The sequence below is a fragment of the Hyla sarda genome, chromosome 2 (genome assembly GCF_029499605.1).
Source record: "Hyla sarda isolate aHylSar1 chromosome 2, aHylSar1.hap1, whole genome shotgun sequence".
Taxonomy (NCBI): Eukaryota; Metazoa; Chordata; class Amphibia; order Anura; family Hylidae; genus Hyla; species Hyla sarda.
Genome location: NC_079190.1, coordinates 289,794,699 through 289,815,772, shown reverse-complemented (window position 1 = coordinate 289,815,772; position 21,074 = coordinate 289,794,699). Strand labels below are relative to the sequence as shown.

Genomic DNA, 21,074 nt, shown 5'->3' with positions numbered 1-21,074 from the left:
ATATACCTAAGCACTTATATACCTATATACCTATATACCTAAGCACTTATATACCTATATACCTAAGCACTTATATACCTATATACCTATATACCTATATACCTAAGCACTTATATACCTATATACCTATATACCTAAGCACTTATATACCTATATACCTAAGCACTTATATACCTATATACCTAAGCACTTATATACCTATATACCTAAGCACTTATATACCTATATACCTAAGCACTTATATACCTATATACCTAAGCACTTATATACCTATATACCTAAGCACTTATATACCTATATACCTAAGCACTTATATACCTATATACCTAAGCACTTATATACCTATATACCTAAGCACTTATATACCTATATACCTAAGCACTTATATACCTTACATGCATCATCTCAGCCTACTGCATAACGACCCCATTACTCAATAATGGGCAAATATAAAATACAAAGATCCCAAAATCTAAAATACCTCTACAAAAATTAAGAGACCATAAATTCTTCTCAAATGTTCCCATTACCCCCTCCCTCCCCTGTGCTCTGGGGGGAAGGGGTGGAATAAGAGGAGATGGAATTGGGAAATCACTCCAGGTCAGCTCAACCCCTGACTGGTCATCTTTCAGCTACATTTGTCCAGGGAGGTGGGGTTCATAGGGGAGGTCTTAGTAGTGTGCCAAAGTGTGGTAGTCATTCATTTCCTGACAGGTGGTCTCTGGCGCTGATTGGACAGTGGTGGTACCCCAAGCCACAAATTACTATCCTTTCCAGGGAGAAGTGTGGCTCCATACTCTTTTTTGGTCAGGAGCATGTGATGTGACAATATGACAAGATTTAGTCATGTGGACCTACGTGGGAGCTTTGCGTGACCTCTGATAGAAGACAACTATTTAACCTTTGGGCTCAACATGGCAGAAGGTGATGGGATTGAGGGGGTTGGGCGGTTCTTGGCATTTCATCCGAAAGGTGATTTTGCTCAAATTTGAAAGCGTGTTGGTAAGGAGGAGGAGGAGGAGTGAATGGGGGGTCTTTGCCTGTTGGTCTTCAATTGTCTTGCAAAATTTGGGATCTTTTCAAAGGCAACTGCCCTCCCATCGCTATTGTCTAGTAAAGATGTAGCAAACCTTATTTCCCCCTTCTGCGCGTTTAATCTCCTTTCTACTTTTGGGGGAGGGTGGGTGGTTGGAGATACTAAAGGTTCTTGCTAAACTCAAGGCCACGGACCGTCTGCTAGGACAAGGGATCCCATATAGCTTCAGAAGGGTTCGGAAAGATGGGATCTGTCGCCAACCAGGAGCTCACAGGTGATCAAGACATTTTGTATTTTTGGGGGGGCTAGAGTACATTTGAGTCGGGACTTGGTTTTGACTGTGTACTGTATGGAGTCGGGGGATGTGTAGTGGTTATTATTGAAGTGCTGGTACTATACTTTACAGCCAGTCTTGTGATCTTTGCCGTCTTTTTACTGTTTTCATTGAAAGAAATCCATCTGTCTGTTTCTGTTTCGATCTGGGGATTGGATCTGTAGTGGTTGATACAAAGTATCACAGCTTTGCTGGCTGCGGGTAGAGGACCTCTGTACACATGGGGAGGACCACTTATGGGTCTGTTCTAGTATATGCAGGGATGCTCACAATCCTTTGAGACTTGACATCATCAGGGTATGATTTGTCTGGAAAGTGAACCCAGAATATGATATGATCATATTATTCTAGAGAATAGATCTTATGTAAGACAATGGATCCTTCAGAGCAACCAGATGTTATGGTTTACAGTATTATATGAAAGTGATAAAATAGTCCAAAATAACATATTTGCTCATAATGCTTTGAATTTAGAAGCTTTGGCAAGACTGAAAGTCACATTTAATCTGTATTATATCTGCTATTTAAGATGAAGAATCGATTTAATCTGAATAATTTCCCTTGAATTGTCTAGACCAGTACTTCCCAACCAGTGTGCCTCCAGCTGTTGCAAAACTACATTTTCCAGCACGCCCAGACAGCCAAAGTTGTAGTTTTGCAACAGCTGGAGGCACACTGGTTGGGAAAAAGTGGTCTAGCTTCTCCTATAATAGGTATATCATAGGGAATAGCTATTAGTATCTTTACTGTTGATCTATGATTTAGTACCAGTCTACATGATAGCCATAGACATAACATATGCTCCAATTTTTATTTGCTGGAATTGGAATCAGGAAATTTCCTTGGTGAAATGTCCTTACAGAAATTCTCTCTCTGCTCTATGGTCAAATAAAGCAGAAATGAGGCAGAATTGGCACTTATCTGGGGCAGAAATTCTAAATCCCATTGACTTCATTTGGGTTTTACTTGCGGATTCTTCTAACAGAATTTGTGTTGGAAATTTCCATGCAGAAATCAATGTTGCGGAAATCTGATTCAAGGCGGAATCTGCAGAGAATTTAATGAGGAATAAGCAATGCATTTCTTGCGGATTTCACCTGAATTTCCTCAGTGTGAACTAGCCCTCAAGGTCCTTTTATATAGGTAGGGCCCTGATATATGAGTCTGTTACATAGCTCAATGATTGTGTGGCCATGGCTGCGTGAACAATCGGTGAATCATGCATGTGGTGCTTCACATGCATCATTGTCAGCCCCACACAGGAAGATGTGTGACTGACCAGCAATGATTTTCAGGGTGGGGTCACACGTGCCATATTTTGCTGTATATTTTCTGCAGCGGATTTTAATACTACAGGGTACGTCCAAACTGGTGGATTACCTGCAGAATTTCCACAGCGTATTTGCTGCGGAAAATCCGCAGCGGATTTTGCTACCATTGCCTTCAATGGGTCCGAAGGAAAATCTGCAAACCTGCCTCTATTGCGGATTTTCTGGTGACCCATTGAAGTCAATGGTAGCAAAATCCACAGTGGATTTTCTGCAGTAAATATGCTGCGGAAATTCTGCATGTAATCCACCCGTGTGAACGTACCTTCAATGGGTAGGAAAGCATGCAGCCGCAAAATAGGCAGCAAAGTGCAACATGTGACCCTAGCTTTAGGGTGAAAACATGATCATGTTGCATTACAGTTTCTAACTGCATCAAATCAGTTTCCAATAGTAAATAATGGAAGAATTTAATTGCAGTATTGAATGCAATGCAACTACAATGCAACCAGATTGTATGCTTTCATCCTTGGGGGCTGCACGATCACAGTGCTTAGCCAATGAACATACCAATAAATCCTCTGTATTATCATCCCTTGACTTCCAGGGTGTTTTCTCATGGGTTGAAAACAACAAGGATATTCTCCAGCTCCTACTACTATGAATACGTTTTTTAGAACTTGACCTGTGGTGCCGTTTTTAAATCCATTGCATGTAATTTTATGTTGTGGATCTGCTGCAGCTTTAGGGTACGTTCACATGGGCGGATTACCTGCAGAGTTTCTGCAGCGTATTTGCTGCGGAATATTCACAGCAGATTTTGCTACCATTGATTTCAATCAGTCAGTTGAAAATCCGCAACAGAGGCAGATTTGCAGATTTTCCTTCAGGGCCAATGAAGTCAATGGTAGCAAAATCCGCTGCGGATCCGAAATTCTGCAGGTAATCCGCCCATGTGAAAGTACCCTTATTGCAGATTTTCCCCATTGTATTTGCCACTGTGGATTTATCTGGGTGAAAGCAGACATTCAACTGCCTTTGCATTCTTTTTAAAACAGCCAAAGGGGTTGTCTCAGAGTATGAAAGAAATAAATAAAATAATGCTAATGTTTTTATAAAACATCACTCACCCTTTCATTCTACTGCTGATCCAGAGCAGATTCTCTGGTGATCTACAGGCTACCATTGAGAATGTTCTACACTGGCATGTGACCGCTACAGCCAATCAATGGCCTCACATGCCATACATATTGATATAAACTAGTATTGACTGCAGGGAAAGGCTACAGAACCTGTGTATAAAGTGCACTTTATTAAACGTATAGGAAGGTACATGTAGCAATGTAAATTCTGGCCAAGATCCATCATGGCGCAAGTTTTTATAAAGCCGTACTGTAGCAGGATAGAACTGGATAGAACAGATCATGGCATGCTTTGTTAGATGTCATTTAGCATATATAGTCTCCAATAAAAGCATTACTTCTCGAGAAGAATAAACGTACTATATAGGATGCTGCATAAATCTCTACTGCACACAGTAATAATGGTAGAGAACCTGCTAGATTTATCAAGACCTGTGTAGAGCAAACGTTTCCCATAGCAACCAATTAGATGTCTTTTCTTAATAAAGGAAGCAATTTGATTGGTTGCAATGGGCAACTGCACCAATCTTCCTCTACACAGGTTTTGATAAATCTCCCCATATTCCTTTGAAAAGCCTCTTAACATATGGCTCTACAGTGTGTGAGGCCTAACAGTGGTACCATTTATGAAAAAACTTAGGTGATAAGTTTAAGATCAAGCGCTGGGGCCCCCGCGATCTCCTGTTTGGACCCCCGCCTAAAGTGGGGGCTGCCATGCCCCCCCCCCATATAGATCTATGCGAGAGCTGTTCAGCAATCTTTGGCCCTCCCATAGAGCTATATAGAGGGAGTGTGGTGGCCCCCGCTTCAGGCGAGGGTCATGATACGCCGCTGTGAAGGAGAGCTGGGGCTCCAAACAGGAGATCGTGGGTGGCCCCAGTACTCGGAACCCCCCATCTACAACTTAACCCCTATCCTTTGGATAGGGGATACGTTTTTTTTACATGATACGTCTTTTTTTTAAGGCATAATTTCAAAATTAAGAATGCACTTGTCTTGTGGGAGTCATAGACAAGTTCATCAATCAGCCATTCTATTCCTGCCATTTACATCTTCCTCAGAGGTCCCTTTTTGCCAATAGTGTTGAGCGGCATAGGCCATATTCGAATTCACGAATATTCGCGAATATATGGATGAATATTCGTCATATATTCGCAAAATTCACATATTCATAATATTCTCATTTTATTTTCGCATATGCGAAAATTCGTGTATGCGAAAAATTGTATATTCAAAAATTAGCATATGCGAAAATTTGCGCGCCAGTCTCACACAGTAGTATTAGAGCCTTCTTTACACCACACAAGCTGGAAGCAGAGAGGGATGATCACTGTGATGTGTACTGTGAGAAAAAAAATAAATAAGTAACGAATATTCGGAATTACGAATATATAGTGCTATATTTGCGGATATTTGCGAATAAAATTCGCATTGCGAATATTCGCGAGCAACACTATTTGCCAAATATCTCTGATAAAGTAGCACAGCATGCTGCGCTATTTGGTCTGGTAAAATGATGGACACCGTTACAAAAACCTAACAAACCCTATTAAAGTCAATTCAAGGGGGGTTTCAAACTTTATTTTTACCTCATTTCTGTTACAGTGATTTTTTGCTTATGTTTCTTTCACCTTGTTTTTATTTTTCCATTGACAGAGTTATATGGGGGCTTATTACTTTGCGGAACAGGTTGTACTTTTTATTGGCACCATTAAATTTAATGTAGATTGAAACCAGCAAGAAGGGATTTGTGTGGTGAAACAAAAAAGAAAAAACACAATTGCGGAACTTTATGGGCGCAATCATTTTTTCACTGTAAAGTAAAATGCCATGTTAACTGTATTCTGTGGATCATTTCAATTACAACGAAAAAAACGCCCAGACAGAAAAAAATTGTTCTCCTCCATCAAATATTCTTCTGCTGTGTTCAGGGCTATTGTAGCCTGATGTTTGCTGCCAATCTCGTAGATCTGTGCTTGTTTACAGAGTCTATTACAAGACTCAAGTACTGTGTGTGGGGGGGGGGGGGGGGGCTACACGAGTGATTGCTATATCGTCCTGCAGCCTTTGCTGCCATCACTTATTGATCGCTCATAATACATTGGGAGACAGTAAATAATATGCTCTACTACTATGGTATCTACATCAAAGAAACACTGCTACAATGGCAGCTACACTGAGGGTTGGATGGCATAGCAGCAGTGCCAGTACTGCCATTGTTATAACAGCAAGGCCACAGCACAGTGTACATCCTATCCACAGTGTGGCATCTTATTATCATCTCATCCGTCAGATGCCATATTGATTGTAAGGGAAATGCAATGCTTAAAAAAAAAAAAAAAGTTTCAGCTACTAACACAGGGGTATCCAGACAATTGGAACCCCCCAGTGCTCCACTGCATTGGGCACAGCCAATATCTGGCATTGGATCTGGCACCATCTTTTTTTTGGTGGTTCTGCTCCTATGACAGGATAATGAAAACAATGCTGCTTATTTGACTGTAGCCTTACCCAATACTTCTTTCTAACCTTTTTTTTATTTCACATAGTTATATATGAAACAATATTTTACATAAATGTGTATATTGATACTTTTTTTCATCCTCACCATATTTTTTACCTAGAAATATTGAAAGACAATTCTTACTTGCAATTAGTCATACATTTACACAGTTTTGTCAACTATTGTATCTAAAGCTAGGGTTTTGCTACCAGTTTGTAGCATTAGATGTTAGAAGGGGGGGGGGGGGGGGTCCCAATGGGAAAAGTTATCTTCTATCCTATGCGTGCTGCTGCTCCGTTGACCCTCTATGGGAGCTGGAGGAGATAGCTGAGTACAGCATTCGGCTGTCTTTGTATTATCCATAGAGAATGATTGAAGTGCATGTGGGATCTACCACTCATTTGTAGATTCAGGTCCTCATTCTCAATATTGTGGGGGGCCCCAGAGGTTGTAACCCCCGGGATCCGATAGTTATCCCCTATCCTGTGGAAAAACCCTTTTAATTATGGAGCTACAGCTGCAGTTTACAGGAATACATTGTATGCAATCTTGTGGCCCGCAATAGTTGAAATCAAACAGCAGCGCTACAAAAAGTTGCAATGTAGGCCTAGCCTAAGTATCACTTATTGCTTTTTTATTCACTGCTTTTTTTCATTGCAGGTAACTTATTACAGCCGTAAAAAAAAAATATATATTAACTGTTTGTTCTTACATCACATTACAGGTGGGCTCTCCAAGCCTCTTAGTGATACCTCAGACCCACTCCAGCCAGTGGAATCAAATGTCTTTCATGGATCTGGAGTATGCAAATGGTTCAACGTTAGAATGGGCTTTGGCTTCCTTACAATGACCAAGAAAGAAGACGTTGATCTGGAGACTCCTGTAGATGTCTTTGTGCATCAGGTTTGAGGCTTTATTTTCTAAGAAATATATTCATTTTTACAAAATGGCTTTAGTGTTACTAAACTATATTCTAAACAGTAACAATCAAATCTAACCTTTGCAACATTGGGGCCTTAGTTTTTTTAATCTGACCAGCAAAAACGGCTTTATATTGTTTGTATATTTTCCTTTTATGTTTGCTGGTAATAGGCCTGCCCCACTCAAAATGAAAAATTCACTGATGGGTCATTTACAAAGCCTATTGTTTTATACCTTGGTTCCAATATTTCGACTACTCACCAAGCCTCTGAAGTGCTAGATAAAAATAGCTTGATTGTTTAAAGGGGTTATCCAGGAAAAAAACTTTTTTTTATATATCAACTGGCTCCAGAAAGTTAAACAGATTTGTAAATTACTTCTATTAAAAAATCTTAATCCTTTCAGTACTTATGAGCTTCTGAAGTTAAGGTTGTTCTTTTCTGTCTAAGTGCTCTCTGATGACACGTGTCTCGGGAACTGCCCAGTTTAGAAGAGGTTTGCTATGGGGATTTGCTTCTAAACTGTCCGGTTCCCGAGACACATGTCATCAGAGAGCACTTAGACAGAAAAGAACAACCTTAACTTCAGAAGCTCATAAGTACTGAAAGGATTAAGATTTTTTAATAGAAGTAATTTACAAATCTGTTTAACTTTCTGGAGCCAGTTGAAAAAAAAAAAGTTTTTTCTTGGATAACCCCTTTAAAACAAAAATGTGAGTGAGGACTGTCCAGAGATCTCTTGGGTATTCTGAATTATCTTGTTACACAACATCTATCAACATGCTCCACATGAGCATATATGACTTTCAATTAGCACTGAAATCCAGTGTAGAGTTTAAACACTAGAATTTAGATAAGCAATGTGGAGAAAAAATTTAGATTATTAATTATATGGAAGTTTTTATTTAAGTTGGAAATATCTTAAATATAACCTTACTGAAAGACACCTCCAGCAGATGCCAGAATGAATATTCTTGGATGAGCTTTGAGAAGTGGATTCTTTGTAACCTTTACCTATGCAGTCTCAAGAAATGTTGGTACTGTGTGGGTGGCATACTGGGCATATTTCTTTTTATTGTCCTAAATGTCCAATTTCCTTATTGTGGCCACTAACATTCCCAACATCAAAGCTCTGATGGTTTTCTTCTCCGACCACAGAGCACCATATTTCCTATCCCAATATCTCCTGTGTAAGCAGGACATGGATTAAGATAAGACATTCAGAAAGCGGAAGATAAGTTCAAAATGACATTGTATTCACCAGATCCACAGATAGGATGCAGTGGCATGCACTAAAGTAAACATGGCCCCAAATTGACCACAATGAGTAAGGTTGTGTAAAAGATATCATTTATATTAATGCAATTTGTGATTTATCTGTCATGGAAGCTGTACCCTGCTTTATTTATTTATTTTAAAACATCTACTGGTCACAATGAGGGGTATTTATCAAAGGATTTATGTGGTTTTTTTTCACGTAACTTTGGCGCAATAATTTGGCGCAGTGTCTTTTTGCACCAAAGTTTGGCCCATCTTCTCCACTGTCCATTTTTACAACTTTCTCAAAATCACACGGTCCTGTGTGTGATTTTAACCTTAGTCAGTAATTCATCATTTGCGCCAATCAATCTTTGGCGCAATTTTGGCACAAATCCCGTTTTTTTTTTGGCACAAATCACCGCCAAGAAATTTTGCACATGGAAAATACACTTAGCAATGTAAGAAAATGTAAAGGCATCAAAATACATTAAAAAGGGCTGCTCAATACTATCCTGCGACATAGTTGTCTCTGTGGAACCTTCACCCTCCGTTGAGCCAGCATTGGACATGGCCGCACAGGTTCAGGAAAGGTAAGCACTAAAGCAGTGGTCTCCAACCTGCGGACCTCCAGATGTTGCAAAACTACAACTCCCAGCATGCCCGGACAGCCAACGGCTGTCCGGGCATGCTGGGAATTGTAGTTTTACAACATCTGGAGGTCCGCAGGTTGAAGACCACTGCACTAAAGTAACCAATAAATTTAAAAAAAATATGCATCATTTCATTTTTCGTGCACACTTTCCGTTTCAAACATGTGACCTTGCCCCTATGGTGAACCAAATAAAATTGTAATTTTACAGTGACTGGCTGGTAAGGTGGTAGATAAACAATGTTTTACGTGTATGTTAACTCCTCAGTAAAATGTTATTGATCTGTAAAGTTGTTTTATGAAGCACTATCCCTTACTAGTGTTTAAAGGGGTATTCCAGGCAAAACCTTTTTTTATATATATATCAACTGGCTCCGGAAAGTTAAACAGATTTGTAAATTACTTCTATTAAAAAATCTTAATCCTTCCAATAGTTATTAGCTTCTGAAGTTTTCTGTCTAACTGCTCAATGATGATGTCACGTCCCGGGAGCTGTGCATGATGGGAGAATATCCCCATAGGAACTGCGCAGCTCCCGGGACGTGAGTCATCAGAGAGCAGTTAGACAGAAAACAACAGCTCAACTTCAGAAGCTAATAACTATTGGAAGGATTAAGATTTTTTAATAGAAGTGATTTACAAATCTGTTTATCTTTATGGCGCCAGTTGATTTAAAAAAAAAAAAAATGTTTTCCAGTGGAGTACCCCTTTAAAGCTCCTAAATTAGAATTATGTTTTTAAACTACTTAATGCATTCCAATGGCTAGCGATATCACAGTGATTTGTTGTAGCCAGATATAAAAACTATTGTAGGTGGATTCCTAGCCTATGGCTAGTTCTATATATTAAATAGCTGTTGACAAAATGGTTGTTCAGTAAGCAGATTCGAATTTCCCTATACATATGCACACTTATCTTGGCCAAGGGTGCATGTGTTTTGAGTTGGAAGAGGAGATATAATTTAAGGCTAGATTTGGCTTGTAGATTGTAAGCCCTTGTGGGCAGGGGGTCTATCATTTACAGTTTATGTTCATTGTACTTGTGTTTGTGTTATGACATATATTTAAACCACTCATCATATGTACAATGCCCTGAAACTAAGGGCACTCCAAAAAAGAAATAAACAATAATTTGCCAAAACTTTCCTAGCAATAGCTGATACCTCTGCAAATGCAAAATGGAAAGTTGTCATTTTCCTAGTAAATGTTGTCAGAGATTTAAAAAGGAACAAATCTAAGCTCATAAATTAAATATATTTACTATATGTTGTAAAATAGTGTTCCATTCAATACCATGGTATTTATCACAGCATCCAAAGCTTCTGAACAATGTATAGAGCACATGGCTACCTACATATTGGAGCAAGCCCCTTCCTCCCCCATACCACTTTCCCTCCCCCTACTTTGTTAGGAATGCAGGGAATGTATAGCATGTCTAAGATCCCTTTGTTCTTTTACAAGGATAGTTAGAATATCCTCTCTCTGTCATAAGCAGGGAAACCCAGCACCCCCCACCTGGAGAGACGTTTGTTAGCAAAAATAGACTACAAGGGAATCCCCTTGATTATAGATTTACCCAACTAAGACAATGTAAAATATAATAGATTGTTGACCACAATAACTACAAGTCACTATATATAATAAATGAATAGCTGTGGGGCACCTACCATTTATTTAAACATTCTTGAACAGTCTCAAGACTAATTCGTTGTCAGAAATGCAAAACTTAAGTGGGTCCATTTTCCTAAGGCTAGGTTTCCACACAGGTTTTTTTCTGCCATTTTTTAAACTACAACTGCAGTTCTTGAGCCAAAGTCAAAAGTGAATCCAGTAGGAAGGAAAAGTATAAATCCTTCCGCTATATTTCCTATTCCTTTTAAATACACTTCTGGCTTTGGCTCAAAAACTGCCGGGAGTTTTCCAAAAAACGTCAGTAAGAAATCCTGTGTGGAAATCTAGCCTTGGAGTTTTTGGCTGGGGATAGTGTTATTTTGGAGAAAATTCTGACTGGGTCATAATGCTGTATAAGCAATAAAAATAAAAAAGAGGAGGAAATATCTACATTTCTAATCAATCTGATGTAATAGCATAAAACAGGAAAACTCTTTTAAAGTGTTTGTCTTAAAAGTCTTATAAAGACCACCCCTTTTCTTATTCCCTTCTAAAGCATATAAGCGCCCTCTATGAGAGAGAAAAGGGAGCTGCTTCCATTCTAGTGGACTCAAGGCATCCTTCTATTACATGGCCAGTTATTTTTGTGAATGGCTGTTATGTAATGCTGAAGGCCACTGCAGATGAAATGCCTTGATGTAGCTTCCCCTGGGAAAACCAGTTGTACTTGGATTGGGGCCCACCCTGGTAGATGCTTTTTGGGAGGCAGTCCCCTTAATATGTAAGTTGTGAATATAAACTATTAGCCACACAGTTGTTTGGCAGGCTACTACTGAATGTCTATGATCTGTCTTACCAGTATTTACTATAATATAAACATATTTTAAAAAGTTTTAATTATTTATTATAATTATGCAATCTTCCTTAAGGTTCACCAGTGTTTCATTTCCTTTTTCTTCTATTCTCACCTTCTAGTGATATAAGTATTGTTTTTTATTTCCCACCCACAGAGTAAACTGCACATGGAAGGTTTCCGCAGTCTAAAGGAGGGAGAATGTGTGGAATTCACTTTCAAGAAATCTTCAAAGGGCTTGGAATCCACACGAGTGACAGGACCAGAGGGTGCTCCTTGTATAGGAAGTGAGAGGAGACCCAAAGTAAAGGGGCAACAGAAAAGAAAGTCAAAGGGGGACAGGTAACAGAAATATCAATTTTCTGATAAAAACATAAGTGTATTAGACTGAGTTCACACAGAGTTAAAAGGGTTTTCCAATATCATAGTTTTTAAAATATTTTTGGGGGTGGTAAGAAATAAACAGCAACTCCTGGTCCTCTACCACTTACTGCTTCTCCCTACTTTCAAGATTCAGCCAATCACTAACCACAGCAGTGTCCTGTCTTGGCCAGAGAGGTCGGGTTCTGCTAAAACATCTCATCTTGGAAGCAGGGAAAAATTTTTATTTTCTTTATTTTTTTATACACCCCCCCCCCCCCCAGCAACAAAATATAAGCATATACTTTAATAATTCTTTAATACTGTGCATCCCAGCTATCAATTGGCATTTATAGCCCAAACGTAGTCTGCTAGTGAATATGTTTAGGCCACACCCCACCCTTCAATTCCCTTGTTGAACTTGATGGACATATGTCTTTTTCCGACCGTACTAACTTCCTGTTGGTTCAGGTTTATTTTTCTGTACTCAATAACGTAGTCTGCTGCACTGTTGACTACAGCAAAATATACCAGTGGGAACTTATCCCGAAGTACCTAGTTGACAATGTTTGGGTCATTAAAGTGAAAAGACCTTAGGAACTATGCAAAGACAAGTGCTAAAAAGCAATTACAAACATATACTTACCGTCTGCCCCAACCATTCTCCCAAAGCTTCTTGTTGTGCTGCGCAGAACTTCCTGGATTGTGGTCGGCATGTGTTATTGCCCACTCATGCAATCAGTGGCAGGTGGGATACCACTGCTGCCCCTGATTGGCTGAGGGGGCACTGCAAGTGCTGACTCTAATGCTGGAAGTACTGTGCAGCGGCACTGGGAGCTCTTTGAGAAGGGCAGCAGCAGGGCAGCAAGGACGGTAAGTATATGTTAGTCTTTATTTAGCACCTGCCTGGGCATAGTTCTAGAGAAAAACAACTCCCCACTTGAGTCCATACATGAGAAGAGATGACAGTAACCAGCTGTAGTCAGACGGATCCATCCAAGGAACAGCCCAGGATAAAAGCAGCGCACAGGACTTCAAAGGTAAAATGGTTTATTTACCCGGCTTGCAGCGCGTTTCGCTGGACAACCAGCTTGCCTGATGAAGCTGGTTGTCCAGCGAAACACGTTGCATGCCGGGTAAATAAACCATTTTACCTTTGAAGTCCTGTGCGCTGCTTTTATCCTGGGCTGTTCCTTGGAGGGATCCGTCTGAGTGCTTCACCTGTGTTGCCAGGAGCGGCTGCCGATCTTCGCCCGTTGAAGGGTTATCCCACGCTTTCACCATAGTTGTACTTGGTTGCAGTACAACTATACTCGGTGAGCATTTTTGCTTTCCTCCATCTCCTTTTTATAAAACGTTATCACACTAGGAGCGCTCTCCTTCTCTATAGTAACCAGCTGTGACAGTTTTCCCCAAGGTCACTTGCATTCCTAACCCCCTTCCTTATACAGGACCAGAAAGTAAAAGATTCTCCCTGACAAATTCTGTACCCTGAATATTAGACTGCAGTGTTTCATCCATGTCAGAGGTAAAAGGTGTACGGGGGTGGACTAAAGTCACAATTGAATTTGGTTTTTTTAGGCTTAAAACATTTCTGAGGATGTTTTTTTCCAAAATGTAGATGAAACAAGACATGTCAATTAAGCAATGGTTTCAATTGTATAGTCATTTTTACATTTACTACTTTGTCTATACAGATGCTATAACTGTGGAGGGCTGGATCATCATGCCAAAGAGTGTAATTTGCCACCTCAACCCAAGAAATGCCACTTCTGCCAGAGTACAAGCCATATGGTGGCTCAGTGCCCAGTGAAAGTGGCACAGCCTGCCAGTTTACAAGAGAAACCTGCCATTGATGAGTCAAGCCCAGCAACTACAGAGTAGCTGGAAAGCTTTAAGCCAAATTTACACTATTTGCTTTGTCTTCCTGCACAACTATCATCTCATATGTAACAAGTAATACAAGATGGATATGGCTTATACTTAATGTAACATAAGGGAGTTTGATATTGCTGTTTGGCAATGTTAGACAATCTACAACACAAAGCACAGAAATAGTGTAAACTTGGCATAGCATCAGGAGCAGAACTGGGGCTGAGCAATAGTCTTAGAGTGGGACAGAAAAATCGAAATTCTTGTAAAATGTTTCAAGTTGTACTCTTAGGGCCAATTCACACTACGTATTTTCCAAGCTGGCTTGCTAGCTTTATCTTCTGCGGGTGGAGAGTACATAGTGTGAATGGGCCCTTACTATGTACTACAGAAAACAGAAGCTTTCATTTTCAGTAAGCTTGTCCTATACAATGGGAAATCTCTGACACCTTTGGTCAGTAAGACACCTACAGCATACAGAGACCCCACTTTTTAGTGGTGCTGCTAAAATCCAAACACTAGCTGTACTGAAGGTGTCCTGATAAAAGCCCATATATTACTGAACTGCAAGTATTCCAGTAATTACAGTCCTAATATTGGACACCTGGAATTTCTATTGAATTAAATTACATGTACTTAATTTTTTAGACAAATATGATTGAAACCTTTACCTTGTCATCTCCCACTTAGATATTTCTTAAGGTTCCTAGCTTCTGCTCCCACATCTTCATACCTCTATATAATGAATTCTCTAATGTCTATTATGTGCTTCAAGTGTTTTCTTGTACTTCAGATTTTCTCTATTTTTTTAATATTGTAATCCATATTTCTTTTTATACTTCAATGTTTTTAAGGCTGTTTCTGAACAGTGTCAGTTTACTGATAAGATATGTGATATGATATGTAAATAATGTGCCAAACTGAGAAAGCATGACTTATACCCTGTAAGCATATTCGTCAGAAATGATATGCTTTTTAATGAAATTGGGTATTACCTAAAACCTATAATTTTGGTATTTCTACTGGTAAACCATCTTGCAGCAGTAAAAACTCATTTTAGCATTACCTACTGTAAAGCAGTGTTCTACTATGAAAATATTTTTATATGCTGCTGGGTGATACTTACTTACCCCAATCCCTCACAGCTCTTATTGCAGCTCCTTTCAGTCTCCTGCTGCTCATCTCTTCTCCATGCTCTCAAGATGAGATGTAGTAGCATGACCTGTCCACTTTGGCCAGTATATACATATGCTGTATATTCAATGAAACTGCACCTTCTTATTTTTCAGCCAGGTGTCAAGGAGGCAGTGCTGAGCTGCTCAAGTGTCACAGACTGGCATGCCTCCTGGCCTTTTCCTTACCTTTCACCCCATCATTGACTGATATGCTCTATATATCAATTATGGAAAGGCTCGTAGGTAAAGGTGAGCCAAGAGCGATGACAGGCTGTGGCACTTGAACAGCTCGACTTCGCCTGCTTGACACTTGGCTGCAAAATAAAAAGGTGATTTTACAAATTTGGCAACCACCATCAGCTTTGGGAAAGATATAGTTTGCTTTAATACCATAAGGCTAGGTTCACACTGCGGAATCTCCGGGCAGAAAATTTTCACCCGGAGATTCCGAGTGCGGACCGCACGGACACTGCAGTCTCCAATAGACTGCAATGTGTTCCACGAGTATTTCTGCCTGAAGAATAAGCAACGCCATTCTTCAGGCGGAAATTTTAAAGAGGATTTTCCGTTCACAAATTCTACTTCACAAATTCCGAAGTGTGAATTTGTGAACGGAAACCCATTCACTATACAGTACATTTTAGTAAGCGGAATTTCTGCCTGCAATTTCAAAGTGGAATTGCAGGCGGAAATTCCGTAGTGTGAACTTAGCCTTACAGTTATCCAACAGTGTCTACATTTTCTAACCGCAAAGACAGCTGAGAGATCCCCTTTAATGCTATTTTGGGTGGTCTTCTGAAAAAGGTTTCACTGATTGTGAAGTTTTGTCACTGGTATAAGAAGCTAGATTGAGGATGGGTTCACACACAGTACTTTGGTCGGTATTTTTGTTCTTTCAAAACAGAAATGGGTCCAAAACACAGAAAAAGGTGCAAATCTTTCCATTAAAGTATTCTCTGTATCACTTCCATTTCTGGTTTTGTTTTAAAACACTGATCAAAAGACTATGTGTGAATCCAGCCTAATTTTTATATTAATAGGGAAGATTAGTATAATTTACTTGTATTATTCTCTCCCGGTGCTGTTTACGGTACTGCATTTCCCACTATAGACACTGAAACTGTGCTTCAAAGAGAAAGAAAGTCCAAGTTTGTGGAGTTGAAAAAGAAGGATAGCATTTTCTTTATGCAAACTACATAGCAAAAAAAAAAATCATTTTATATCACAGCATAAACTTGTATCAGTATTCATGGTGCCATTGAAATACACTGCTGCTATATGTGGGGCCTGGGTCTAGGTGCCTGAATATACCCATACACATGAGTGTTTAACACACTGCTGCCACATTCTATGTTTTCTTGTTTGCACATTATTTACAGGTTATCATTTGTTAGTACATAAGACTATGTGTACAAATCTCTCCTTTAAGTCTAAGTTTCTGATGCAACACCCTATTGTGGCACAGTTCCACTCCTTATGGGTTGCTGGGTAGTATATGAGTCTGATGTCTATAACATTGCACTCCCCCTTCATGTCTCTCCCAGACCCTTGAATTGAGACTATACGGTCAGTTGGGCAGAGAAGGGGATTATTACTGTTAGGATTGATGGTCCATCAGTAAGAAAAACCCTAGTCAGATACCCAAGAAGGAGACAGACGGGAAGGATCTGTACAGTTCATTCCTACGGTTTGCATCCTGAGTCTCCCATGACAAGAAGACATGTATATTTATATAGTGTGGGTACAGAGGCATTGAACACTGTATAAATATATGTAGATAATCAGTGTATTATATACACATTTTATAACTGTATATAATTTGATTTTTTTCTATTTATCAGTACACTTTGCCCTCCACATCTGATATTAGCAAGTGCTACATAGTAAAAACTTAGAAGTGTATGTCACTGAATCAGGATTCATATTTATTTGTTGTTTTATATATGTATATTTCGCTGTACATATATATTGTTTAACAGAGAACTATATATGTATATGATAAGAACATAGTACAATACATATTTATATATATTTTATATTATCAGAGAAGGAGGGCACTGATATTCAGGATGAAGATACAGGGGTAAATTGTACATATCCTGTTCCCACATACAGTAATGTATTCAAGGATATATTATTTTAATGGGCAATTTAAAAACAACTATCTGCCCACTGTGTATGTGCTGGTATTGCTAAAATGAAGTTCCAATTTTATATGGAGAAACCATATAACTAGCAGTTTCCTAATATATCTATTACCTCCACAATTGATTGTATTACATTAGCCATAGCAGCCATCCTGACAATATAAGCTGCATACAAATGCCATTTATGGTGTCTTTACTTTCATAAAATGCTAATTTCTTTAATGGACAAAGAACCTTAAAGGGGTACTCCTGTGGAAAACTTTTTTTGTTTTTGTTTTTTTTATCAACTGGTGCCAGAAAGTTAAACAGATTTGTAAATTACTTCTGTCCAGAGCAGCATATGTTTGCTATGGGAATTTTCTCCTGCTCTGAACAGGTCCTAAAATGGACAGCAGAGGTCAGCAGAGAGCACTGTGGTCATGACAGAAGAGAAATCCAAAAAGAAAAGCATTTCCTCTGTAGTATACAGCCCCTAAAAAGTACTGGAAGGATTACAAATTTTTTAATAGAAATCATTTACAAATCTATTTAACTTTCTGGCACCAGTTGATAAAAAAAAAAAAAAGTTTTCCATGGGAGTACCCCTTTAAAGGGGTACTCCCCTGGAAAACATTTTTTTTTTTTTTATCAATTGGTGCCAGAAAGTTAAACAGGTTTGTAAATTACATTTATTTAAAAATCGGAAGACTTATCAGCTGCTATATGCTCTACATATTTCCTTTCTGTCTGATCACAGTGCTCTCTGCTGACACCTCTCTCCATTTTAGGAACTGTCTGGAGCAGGAGAGGTTTGCTATGGGGATTTGTTCCTAAAATGGATAGAGGTGTCAGCAGAGAGCACTGTGGTCAGGCAGAAGGAAATTCAAAAAAGAAAGGAACTTCCTGTGGAACATACAGCAACTGATTAGTACTGGAAGGGTTAAGATTGAAATAGAAGTCATTTACAAATCTGTTTAACTTTCTGGCACCAGTTGATTTAAAAAAAAAATGTTTTTCCAGTGGAGTAAATGGACACCTATTTTTAGCATTAAAGGAATATTCCAGGAATGTATTTTTATTTGACTATGCTACAGGGGCTGTAAAGTTAGTGTAGTTCATAATATGGTGTCTGTACCTGTGTGTGACGGTTTTCTGACAATTCTTATGAGATTTTCACCCCAATATTTATTTTTAACAGCATACAAAATGACAATTGTCTCAGATTTTTCCCAGGTTGCAATGCGGCTGAGACCTGACTCACTAGTCAGCTGATGACAGGGAGGCTGTCTGCTTCAATGGGTGGAGCAATCGCTTGGTGGGAGAGGGATCAATCTGCAACTAATGCAACAGCTGTAGGCACCCTGATTGAAAACCACAGGTCTTTTGAATGGATGCAGCTCCTTTATGTTTCAATGGGTGGGATAGCTGATGTGTGGGAGGGAGGAAAATGTAATAATGGGATTTGTAGGCAAAAGAAGAAGACTCAAACAGGAAATACCAGTTCACAAAAAGCTAGCCAGAGTGTTATGGTAATCTCATAACGTAGCCATTTAGCCCTAAGACAAGTGCAGATCCTTCCTAAGCATGTCCATTACTGTCTGCCAGGTACATACTAAAATCCCCTTATGGTGGATAACAGCTTTAATACTTACAGATTCCACTCATAAACACAAAAAATGTTTTAGCATTGGATGTGTTGGGAACTGGTGTTTGAATGGCTCCATAGTGGAACTTCACTGTATGAATTCAGTTTTAAAAACAAGCCCATCTTTTAGGGTAATTACCAGGCAAGTGTTTTTGGGCACATAGTTGTTTTAAATGTACTCCATGAAAATCTATTTATACAAATATATATATATATACTCCGGAATGTCTCAGGTCACAGTGTTAGTCTGGATCGGGTGGGCAGGGGATATTTTAATAACTATACAAATGTTAAAGCGTTACTTCGGCCTAAGACATCTTATCCCCTATCCAAAGGATAGGGCATAAGATGACTGATCGCTGGGGTCCCGCTGCTGGGGACCTCCGCAATCTTTCATTCCACACCCACCAACCGCCGTCACACCCCCTCCCTTAGACTTGCATTGAGGGGGTGGGGCATCATACGAGGGCGGAGTCATGATGTCATGATACTCCGGCCCCATGGTCATAACACTTCACACAAAGGTGGGTGCGGTAAGATTGCGGGGGTCCCCAGCGGCGGGACCCCAGCGATCAGACATCTTGTCCCCTATCCTTTGGATAGGGGATAAGATGTCTTAGGGATGGAGTACCCCTTTAAGAAATCTACCTCAGGGATGTCAGACTTTGTATGTACCCAAGTGTATATACAAGCTGTGCACAAATATCCAGCTAATGCTAAGCTCAGGAAAGTGTCTTCTCCGGATCTATGTTTGTGTGATTCTTATTTTTATTAGCTATCTTTATTACTATCAATAAAATCTTATTATTTTTTTCCAAAACATATTACTTGGGTCTTTTTTATTTAATAAATCAATCCAAATACATGCACAGGTAAAGATAAAGCATTGGGTAAACATTTCTAAAAGGTTAAAGCATACCTCTCAACTTTTGTTGAGAGCACACCACGCCCCTAACCACGCCTGCACCTACAAAATGGGAATACCTCTTAACAGCAATTAAAAACAAAAAGAGAGGGAAGGGAACTGGCACTGTAAACGTGACTTATAGTCACAGGTGGGTGCTCAGCCTCAATAGGTCCAAACTCCAGAACCTTCATCCAACCATATTCCAGAGCAGGGAAGCGGCACTCCAATTCAAAGTAGAAAAATGGTGTCTTTATTCACCCATTAAGATAAGTGCAACGTTTCAGCTTCACCATGAGGCCTTTCTCTTAACAGCAATTATGTTGTCAGTCTGTCACCTAAGTTTAGGAGGACATCCGATACTTACACACTGACAACAACCCCCATCATTACCACTACAGACCATATAAGTGTTCACATACAGTTATATCAGGTGACTGACAACAACCCCCATCAGTACCACTACAGACCATTTAAGAGATTACATACAGTTATATCAGGTGACTGACAACAACCCCCATCATTACCACTACAGACCATATAAGTGTTCACATACAGTTATATCAGGTGACTGACAACAACCCCCATCAGTACCACTACAGACCATTTAAGAGATTACATACAGTTATATCAGATGACCACCAACAACCCCCATCATTACCACTACAGACCATATAAGAGATTACATACAGTTATATCAGGTGACAAGCAACAGCCCCCATCATTACCACTACAGACCATATAAGAGATTACATACAGTTATATCAGATGACAACCAACAACCCCCATCATTACCACTACAGACCATATAAGAGATTACATACAGTTATATCAGGTGACCACCAACAGCCCCCATCATTACCACTACAGACCATATAAGAGATTACATACAGTTATATCAGGTGACAAGCAACAGCCCCCATCATTACCACTACAGACCATATAAGAGATTACATACAGTTATATCAGATGACAACCAACAACCCCCATCATTACCACTACAGACCATATAAGAGATTACATACAGTTATATCAGATGACAACCAACAACCCCCATCATTACCACTACAGACCATATAAGAGATTACATACAGTTATATCAGGTGACCACCAACAGCCCCCATCATTACCACTACAGATCATATAAGAGATTACATACAGTTATATCAGGTGACCACCAACAGCCCCCATCATTACCACTACAGATCATATAAGAGATTACATACAGTTATATCAGGTAACTGACAACAATCCCAATCATTACCACTACAGACCATATAAGAGATTACATACAGTTATATCTGGCGACTGACAACAACCCTCATCAGTACCACTACAGACCATATAAGAGATTACATACAGTTATATCAGGTGACCACCAACAGCCCCCATCATTACCACTACAGATCATATAAGA

General features: G+C 39.4%; 1 protein-coding gene across 1 annotated transcript; it reads left to right on the top strand.

Moving 5' to 3' along the window:
* Positions 1-914: 914 nt before the first annotated feature.
* Positions 915-14,091, top strand: LIN28A (lin-28 homolog A). Its single transcript, XM_056560139.1, has 4 exons — positions 915-972; positions 7,008-7,186; positions 11,733-11,917; positions 13,633-14,091. The coding sequence occupies exons 1-4, from the start codon at positions 915-917 to the stop codon at positions 13,817-13,819; spliced, it is 609 nt and encodes a 202-aa protein (XP_056416114.1). The 3' UTR covers positions 13,820-14,091.
* Positions 14,092-21,074: the final 6,983 nt, after the last annotated feature.

What these genes read in the sequence shown, in the direction of transcription:
- LIN28A (XM_056560139.1), top strand. Translation starts at nt 915, where the DNA reads ATGGCAGAAGGTGATGGGATTGAGGGGGTTGGGCGGTTCTTGGCATTT. An exon ending in CTTGGCATTTCATCCGAAAG is followed by an intron (nt 973 to 7,007) that starts GTGATTTTGCTC and finishes ATCACATTACAG; the next exon opens with GTGGGCTCTCCAAGCCTCTT. An exon ending in TAGATGTCTTTGTGCATCAG is followed by an intron (nt 7,187 to 11,732) that starts GTTTGAGGCTTT and finishes TCCCACCCACAG; the next exon opens with AGTAAACTGCACATGGAAGG.